This window comes from Plasmodium inui (assembly GCF_000524495.1).
Source record: "Plasmodium inui San Antonio 1 unplaced genomic scaffold supercont1.54, whole genome shotgun sequence".
NCBI classification, from domain to species: Eukaryota; Apicomplexa; class Aconoidasida; order Haemosporida; family Plasmodiidae; genus Plasmodium; species Plasmodium inui.
The window spans coordinates 36,948-46,544 of NW_008481888.1; the positions used below are offsets into that span (position 1 = coordinate 36,948).

Consider the following 9,597-nt stretch of genomic DNA (forward strand, 5'->3'; position numbering starts at 1 on the left):
GCAAAAAAATGCAAAAAAAAGTACAAAAAAAATCTAAATACAAAAAAAAAATTAGCAAGATAAATATTCAAAAATAAGAAAAAAGCGCGCACAAAACGCCTCTTTTGTTCTAAATAAAGCATATTTGTTCCAAACAAAGCAACCTGCCAAAATAAGCCATTTTTGTCGCAGTAAATCCATTTTTGCGAATCCTCTGCCAAGCATAAATTTGTGCAACTTGCACGATCCCATGACTGCTTCGTAAGCACAAGCACTGAAATCATCACTGCCGTATCTTTCGCTCAAAATGAGAATTTCCTGCATATTTTTACTCATAAACTTTCTCTTCATAATTAATTTGTTGGCACCATGTATGTGCTCAGAGAACGTGGTGAAGAAGAAAGTCCTAGAAGCATACAACTCAATCAAACAAAAATTGAATAGCTATGATAAAAAAAAGAAGAACGCAATAGTAGCAGGTGCCACAACTACAGCCGTTGCACTCATATCGGCTTTAATTGGAGGTGTCTACTTCCTTAAGCACAAACATAAAAAAGAATTGGAAGATCCCGCAACGGTTGCATTCGTTTTCAACCTTTTAGTTGATACCGCAGATGGTGGAGTTATTCAATCACAGAAGGCGTACATCATGGGAAAGGAAATTACTAAAACATTTCCAAGTGAGCAAGCATTACGAGAATATATAGTGAAGAACATGAAGGACAGTAGTTCGGATAAGACTGGTTCTGATAAGGAAGATCTTCTGAACTCGATTATGCAAATCAACGTCAATGTTAAGCAGCCGACTGGTGACACTCAAACATAAGGTACAGCCGCGTGGAACCCCACTGTTATTCGTCAGTTGAACGAGGAAAAACAAAAGGATGCCACGGTGCTGCACCAATGCAGTGCTGCAGAAAGCTGAACAGACGAAAAGGCTGCAATTTTGTTACAACATTTTGTCTTTACCTCTTTAATTTTACTTATTGGTACGTTTTGCTAAGCGTGACACGCGCGTTCGCAAATATACATGCATATGCTCAGGAGTGTATATGCTCATGCGCGTACATCCTCATGCGCGTACATGTTCATGAGTATACATGTTCATGAGTATACCTGTTCATGAGTATACCTGTTCATGAGTATACCTGTTCATGAGTATACCTGTTCATGCGTGTACATGTGTGTAGACCCCTTTTCTCATTTTGAACTCGAAAAGTTGGGACCGAGAGAGTCTTCTTTAACCCAGTTTTGATTTCTTTTTTTTTTTGATTTTTCCCTGCCATTTTCCGCAAACAATGTTATATTTAAAGATTCAAGTGCCGTCCGTTATCCCGTATTCATTATTAAGTACACAAATGATACGCATCATGTAGGTAGACAATTCGTAACTTAACAAACCTTGTGAAAACATCGGAAATAATTTAACTCATTCCAAATGACTGCATTACTTTGCGTCAAAGAAAAAGCGTAGATGAAGCGAAAAAAAAAAGGAAGAAAACTTCTATGCGTGCAGCATGGATACATGTTCATAAAAAAGCATGCATCACGGAAGTTCGAAAAAAATCTCGCAGAAATTTCCGTTTCCGATGACCCCAATGTTCCTTTTACCATTTATTCGAAACATTTGAAAACGCGATATTTATCATAAAATATTACAAAGTAAATACAGAAATGGAAACAATAAAATGGAACAGAAAAAAAAAAAAAAAAATGACATCGGTGTTTTTGAGCATCCATAAGCGCGTTTTGGTACAACCGGTGGTACTACGCTTTGGAAGAGGAACCGTTTCCCCATTTTTTTTTGCGCATGATATTGTCTGCTTCCTGTTGAGCGAGTTCATTGTGCGGGCCAAAAAATGGCCATTTTATGTAGTCAATATGGAGGGATCCCATTTGGCCCTACTTAGTACGTGTATTTGATACGTGCCCATTTGGTACTCACCTACCCAATACACGCATTACTTCCCAAGTGTTAACCATTTTTGAATTTTTGCGTATAATACATGGCATTACATGAAAATGGCGATAATCATTTTGGGTAAGAAACATTTGGGCATTTTCTCTCTACAGTTCTGTTCACGTAAAATTTGGCAATAAATACTTTTACTCCAAAAGGAGAAAAAAACATGGGCGGTGAATTTACATTTATTTGCCATGGCCAAACGGCCATTAATTTGCTCAGCACAGTTTACATAAATATGAGGGCATGAACATTTCAGTAGTATTTCACCCTAAAGAAGTAAGAGCACCTGGAAAGGAGGATTATATTTTTATTTTTGTCCAGTTGAATTTTTTTTTTCTTTGCTTACTGGATGGGGAAAATAAACGAAAGGTGCCACGTGTTATAAAATCTCCAAATGTTGGAAGTTTGGCCGTTGTAATATTTTTCCCGCAAATAATACCTTTACATGCGTACCAGGAGTAAAATGTGTTCTTGGGAAATGTATTAACTATGGGCGTTTTTTTTTTCTCCTTTGGTTTGGACGCATTGTTACTCGTGCCTGGGGGTGTTTCTTTTATGGGAGTCTTCCCAGTGGGTAAAAGAATAACGCTCTCATAGGGTGAGTAATTTCCACTAATGTCACTATCCTTTGTTTGTGGAGACGCTAAATGATGGCCTCATTTTGAGTAGCGAATTTTGATGTGTAAGATAAGAGTGTACTCTTTAAGGTATTAACACAGAGATCACCCTTTTAAAACATATTTTCACAACAGAGATGGGAATTTTTCCTTTTTTTTGCAAAAGGAAAGGGAACTTTGCCCAAACAATTGCTCCTCATGGTTTAAATCCGCACATAGTTCCATCAAACGCGCGGAAATTGATGTACTTTTCAGTTGATGGCGAAAACTTCATATCGCGCACCCGGAATTATGTATCCCCTTTTTCCTGATGTAATAAAAAATGAATGTAAAAGGTATCTCAAAAGCGCAAACACGTGTTCATTTTCAGTCGATCCGGTGCATACAATGTGACCCCTCTCTGTGGGTGCTGTTACATATGTACAACTCAAATGAAAGCGATGTCTCGTGTGGAATTACTGGATCAAATGAGGAAGTGTAGCAATGCCATTTGGTAGTTTTACGTCGCAAAGTATACGTGAGTTGGTAAATAATGTGCAAAAAAAAAAATGGGGCGTATATTTTGGCCTTTTTTTTTTCTCTTTAGCGAAAAAAGAACCTTGCGATTTTTCTAAAAGCTGTAATCAACCACATATGTAACGATATGACCATAATGAGCACGGCTAAGTAGCAATAACAATCAATTTCCCCATGCCAAATGTTATACGTGCACTTGTGAACACATCGAAGGTAGTAAAATTCTTCTCCCAATATTTTACATCGTGTAAATTTTGTAAAGTTTAAGAAAATAATTTATTTATGCCGAAAGGTATAATCTCAAAAGAACAAAAAAGAATTGCCATTGGCATTCTATAAGCTCAAGAATGGAAATAACGGGTGAATGGTGGGATGCGCGAGGCCGCTTCAAAAACATCCGTTCGATCGGTCGGCACGCAACAAAATGTGTAGGATGAAAAATGTATGATGAAATGCGCGCATTGTAGATTGTACATTGTACATCGCAGTTTATACATTATAGTTTGTACATTGTGCCCCATTTTCGTAACTGTGTTACGGATTCGCGCGGGATGTGCCATAGATGAAAGCGCATTTACATGCATTAACTTTGTTAATAACTGTGCCCGCGAAGTACAAGGGCATAAAACGTAAGTAGAATTACGCGGCCTTATCACGCTCCGCGTGTTATTTCCTCTTTCCTTTTGGAAATTTTTATGCCATTTCGCTCTGTTGCTTTTTTATTCTTTGTTAATTTTCTTTTTTTTAAATAAAAGGAGTTGTGGGATTTATTTTTTTTTTCCGCGTTTGACTTATACAGCATTTTGAATTTTTTTTTTTTGTCGACTGCTCGGTTGTTCTTTTGTTCTGTATGTTTCGCCCGCACGGGTATACTTGATTTTTACATATAAATATGCAACAGGTGAATAGATGCTTTTACTTGTTCGCCTTATAAATGTTAATCCCTGACCGCATCAGTTGGCACCACAAGCGTGTTATATATGTTTACAGGCACGACTGTGCTTGACGCGCCTGCGGCATATGTTACTTATATGGGGAAGCCCCTGCTTCGCGCGCGTTCTTACATATACATTTACATATATATATATATAATACATACATACGTGTTGCCCGTTCTGCTTCCGTTGCGGAAAGAGTTGCAAATGCATCGACCCTACAAGTGTGCATAAGGGGGCATTTTTTTTTTATACCTACTGTATAGTTACCTTCCACTTGGTTAATTTTTTTTTCCCGGGGGTGACAGTTATTTTCCATATGGGTGCAAAAGAACTATATCGCCTACGAGTAGGATATGGCGTTTTTTTTTTTTTGCCGGCCTAAGGCAATTGGGGAGACATGTGCAGCAAGAGAGGGGCGTTTGTTGGAAACAAAATATATATAGATTATTATTATATGAGCAGAAGACCCATTTTAATCGTACCAGCTCATGCCAATAGGGAATTCACCAAGGTTGGTAAATGGAGTTCTGGAATAAATGACCAATTATGGGACCATTTGAAGCATTCAGGAAGGGGAAGTAGTATTGAAAATCAAATAAATTGATTAAATATTTAAATATTTGTACTGAGAAATCGAATATATGGTTCGGTTTCAAGGTTAAATTTAAAATTATTTAACAATTTTATGGTCATTTCCATTTTTTAAAAAAAAAAAATTGGAACAGTCTTGAAAAAATAAAATGAAAATCACATTTCTGTGAAGTTTTATTTTTTAAAATTACAAAAGTAGATTTTGTTCTAATTCGCTTTTGTTAATATCTCAGTTTTTTTTTGAACTGTTATATATACAATTTTGTGCGAAATAGTTTTTTGGGTATGGTATATATAGTATATGTTTCTGTGTTCTTTTTACAGTTCATTATAAACATATATTATATAAGAATTATTAACAACTACTTTTTGTTATTGTAAAGGAATAATCTGGTTTTGTGTTATATCGTAAAGATTATGATACTTATCGGATGCGGATATAGGAAGGATAAGACTGACTTGATTTTGATTGTCATGATTTAAATCATGTTCAATACTACTTTCCCTTCCTCATTTGAACTTTTGAGTTTGGACTTTAATGTTATAGAATTTTCTGGGTTAAAATTCGATGTAAGGCTCCTCACTCTTTATTAGTTTCAAGTGGTGTATAAATAATATTATTTTACACACACACAGATTATTGTAATTATTAATATAATTCACAGTTTTCAGTGGTTATTATAATTTTTTGCATTCTAGTCTAAAATTTCGTTATGACAGTTTTTAATTAATGCAACTCCATGAACACTGGAATGAATTAACATGTCGTATGTAGATAATGATCTCAAATGGTGCCATGTCAAGCAAAAAAAGTAATCGTCATCCCATCCAAATTTTTAGTCACCGTTCGACCATTTGAGTGGCATTGTCTAATATAACTTGTAAATTAACAAAGGTGTCTCGGATAACTTAATTTAAATCTGTTGAATGTTTTATCAAATCATAATGTCTAGCAAGAGTTTAAAAATAAATTTTTTATATCCTTTCGTTATTGCATGATAAATGTCAACTAATCTCAACAAGTACGATCAAAGGTGTTCTATGAAAAGCAGCCGGCGATAGATTCTTTAACTACTATTATAAGGATAGAAAGTGAATTATCTACTTAGAGCATCTTGTAAGGCAGATTTTGTAAAAGGCCGTTCGATTCCATGGAATGAAAAAATGCATGGTTTTACGTCGGTACCTTTTATCGTGTATAGTGTACAAGTGTGGAGGTGAGCTTCTAATTAAGCAGCCATGGAAAGATAGATCCATTTCTATATAGATGTTAGCATCGTGGATTATATACTTCGGTCACCTTTTTCGCTGAAAGTTCATCTATACACGAACCGAAAGATTCATTGGTGAGATGCTGTTAAAGCCAACTGAATCCGGATCAATATTTACGATACTCCTTATCAAGAGATAGACCTTATTTTCCGATTGCATCTGTATTACAAGGATACTGATGAAACTTGGATTGCGCGCTTGGCGTATCCAAACAGCATCTTGGTCTGTCATTACAGTATAACATCTTAGTCAACTGTTATTTCTGGTAGTATATTACTATCTGGAAGTAGATTAATATGTGGAAGTAGATTAATATCTGGAACTAGGTTAATATCTAGTAGTAAGTAAATACCGGATAGTATATCAATAATCGATGACAGCTACTTCGTGTAGTATGCCATTCTGTAGCGTGCTAGTATAATAGTGCATAATCCTAGTTAGTATTGTGACAGGTATGCCTATTAAATTGTTCTGCACCTGGTACAAATACCGTGGTAAGGAGCTTGACGCCGTATGTCTATCTCATATGAGAATTCATGGATTTACGTCGGCAGAAGCGTGTATAGACTCTATTAGTAGAGGGTAGATGCGCTGCTTGCAGCTCCCCTTGATAAATTGGTGTAGCCTTCTGGCATTCGTGTTGGAATGGTGATTATTTACTTTGGGGTTCAGTCTATCCTCGAAAGTTATTCTATACACAACCGAAAGATTCCGATGGAGATGCTGTGTGACATCGAATCCGGATCAATATTTTGCACACCTATGTATACAAAGGAATAAAAAAGGGGAGGTCCACTGTTGTACGACCGTCTCAGTATCGGAGTTAGCTGATGTTGACACGTGCGCACGCGGTCGTCATATCCATTAGCATCTTGGGCTGTTAGGATCCTTGGAGATCAACTTGGTTGTTGGTAAGGATTCCTAGCAGTTACTCATAGTAGTAGTATGTCGAGCGTCTCTCCCTTAGGTAGTAGCCAAGTTTCACTTTTCGTATTGAAGAGGAAGTTTGGTTACTACCTTCCTTTGACCGATCACCCATACTAAAATGTTGCACAGTCATTCTTACCCAGTGGAGTCATAGCACTCCGCAGAATGTGCGGTAGGAAAGAACTGGACGTTGTGCGACGTGTGCTCTAACGAGCTAACCCACAAAGGGTAGATACAGGGACTTTTTAACAATAGTTTTAAGGTCTCTCTACTCGGGGCGTCAAACGCGAAAGGTTTGAGTACTACCATTTCGTTCTACTTGGACTGTCTAGTTTCCAAGTAGAACACTCGCCGTATTTATCGTTTAGTTACAACGAGTATGGTCTGAGTGTTCGGTTAAAGGATGTCCCACAGGTTGGGGCGAGGGAGAATGGGTAAATGGTAAAGCTTCAAAGGATGATTGTTATCTTTTGTGCACATTTTAACCATATAACTTGTTGTAGCTATGATTTTAGATTACTAAGGAAGAAAGTATCTATATCAGCGATAATTTTTTTTCGAATGACATTATTGTATAATGATCATGCCGATGTATAAGTCTCTAAATATATTATTGAATAAAATGACAAGGTTTTTCTCTATAATAAAATGTAATTTAGTATATTCATTTATGATAGGAAATTCCTTCGTCTTACAATTATTATTAATCAAATAAGAGCATTTATGCTTTTCTTTACATTCTGTGCAAAAAAAGGTTATTATTTATTATTGTTTGCTCTGTCTTTCTACGTGTTCTATTTTATTTTTCTTATTTTCTTCTATTTCTATACTTTTAGTTTTTTTTTTTTCTCATTTTCAAGGGTTAGGGGCGTTATTGCATGTCCTTATTATGGTCATAGGGTAAGTATTACGAAATGTAGGGTAATTTTTGGAATATAAAGGTCTTTTCATCTATGAGGAATTGCTTAATGCAAATAAGTCGCTGTAAAGATGTTATCAAAATGTGTAGTCAAATGTAGCATGCATATTGATTATGTTGCTATTTTTACATTTACTTGCATATATCAAGCCCGTTTTAGCTTTATAATGTGTATTCAAAAATTAGATGCCTTGGAATAAAATATATAAGAGGTCTTAAGGACAATTCCATTTATTGATAGAAATATCTTCATCGCTTCGTACAGATATCTTCATCGCTTCGTACAGTTATCTTCATCGCTTCGTACAGTTATCTTCATCGCTTGGTACACATACCTTCATCGCTTGGTACACATACCTTCATCGCTTGGTACACATACCTTCATTTCTGGTACACATATGCTCATCTCTTCTACAGATACCTTCATTTTTGGTAAACATATGCTCATTTCTTCGTACTGATACCTTCATTTCTTGTACACATATGCTCATCTCTTCGTATAGATACCTTCATTTCATGCTTGTGTATTCATTATGCATTAATCAATGCAATGTGATGCAATTTCTTCAATCTTCTAAACTGAATGCGCGATGTGATGCAATATGCATTACATGCCCATTTAAATTGTCTACATATGTATACTTTTAGAAAGGTGTAGTACAATCAGGCGAATGGTTTATCTTCTGTGATAGGTAGTATTCTTTTTGCTTGATTCCATGTATACTATGATCATAATGAATCACCCTCCAAGGCCTGTAAAGCTGAACCATACACGATATAAGGCTTTTCTATTACATGGATAGGGAGCCTTTATGTAATAAACACCTTGTTTTTCTTCATAATCATTTATAACTATGAATAGGAATATAATACACTATGTGTTAGAAGCTTAATCTGTTCATGTACACTCTGTTTTTATAACATAATAATTTGTTCAACATTTTCTTCAACGTATCACGAGTATCTGATTTCATATGAAGTCAATCGATGCGTAATGTGGTATATGCATATAAATATATATGTATATACGATATTATGCCACATCATTGTCACACTATATGTAGTTTTTACCGGGTGCACATACGATTTGTGTTATAATTATAATCAGCCAAGGCTGAGAAGCATAATTTAACACCGAATTCATAAGCGTACAATATGATGTATAAAACGTCAAATGTATTTTTTGGTAGACTTTTTTTCTTAACCTACCCCAAAAAATGTATAAGTCTATTATGTATAAATTGCACCATTAGAAATTGTTTGCTTTAATGATGATAACTTTTAGCAATGTAGTTTGTATTATGTGACAGAGCTATGCAGATTAGTTGTTTCCTTAGTCATTCTGCTTGCTAAAACGTAAAGGTTATCATTACTTAACAAACGATGCTGTGCAAAATCGTATACATATATAGTAACCTGGTTGATCTTGCCAGTAGTCATATGCTTGTCTCAAAGATTAAGCCATGCAAGTGAAAGTACATGCATATGTTTATATGCAGAGACTGCGAACGGCTCATTAAAACAGTTATAATCTACTTGACATTTTTTCTATAAGGATAACTACGGAAAAGCTGTAGCTAATACTTGCTTTAGCACTCTTGATTAAGTTCTTGAGTGTGTACTTGTTAAGCCTTTTAAGAAAAAAGTTATTAACTTAAGGAATTATAACAAAGAAGCAACACGTAAATGGATTTTCCATTTTTTAGTGTGTATCAATCGAGTTTCTGACCTATCAGCTTTTGATGTTAGGGTATTGGCCTAACATGGCTATGACGGGTAACGGGGAATTAGAGTTCGATTCCGGAGAGGGAGCCTGAGAAATAGCTACCACATCTAAGGAAGGCAGCAGGCGCGTAAATTACCCAATTCTAA

At 35.7% G+C, this 9,597-nt stretch overlaps 1 protein-coding gene across 1 annotated transcript; it reads left to right on the forward strand.

The window, feature by feature from the left end:
* Positions 1-286: 286 nt before the first annotated feature.
* Positions 287-805, forward strand: C922_05309 (hypothetical protein; the record flags this gene model as incomplete). The annotated part of the gene is made up of 1 exon (XM_008820880.1): positions 287-805. One exon carries the CDS (start codon positions 287-289, stop codon positions 803-805), a length of 519 nt encoding a protein of 172 aa, XP_008819102.1.
* Positions 806-9,597: the final 8,792 nt, after the last annotated feature.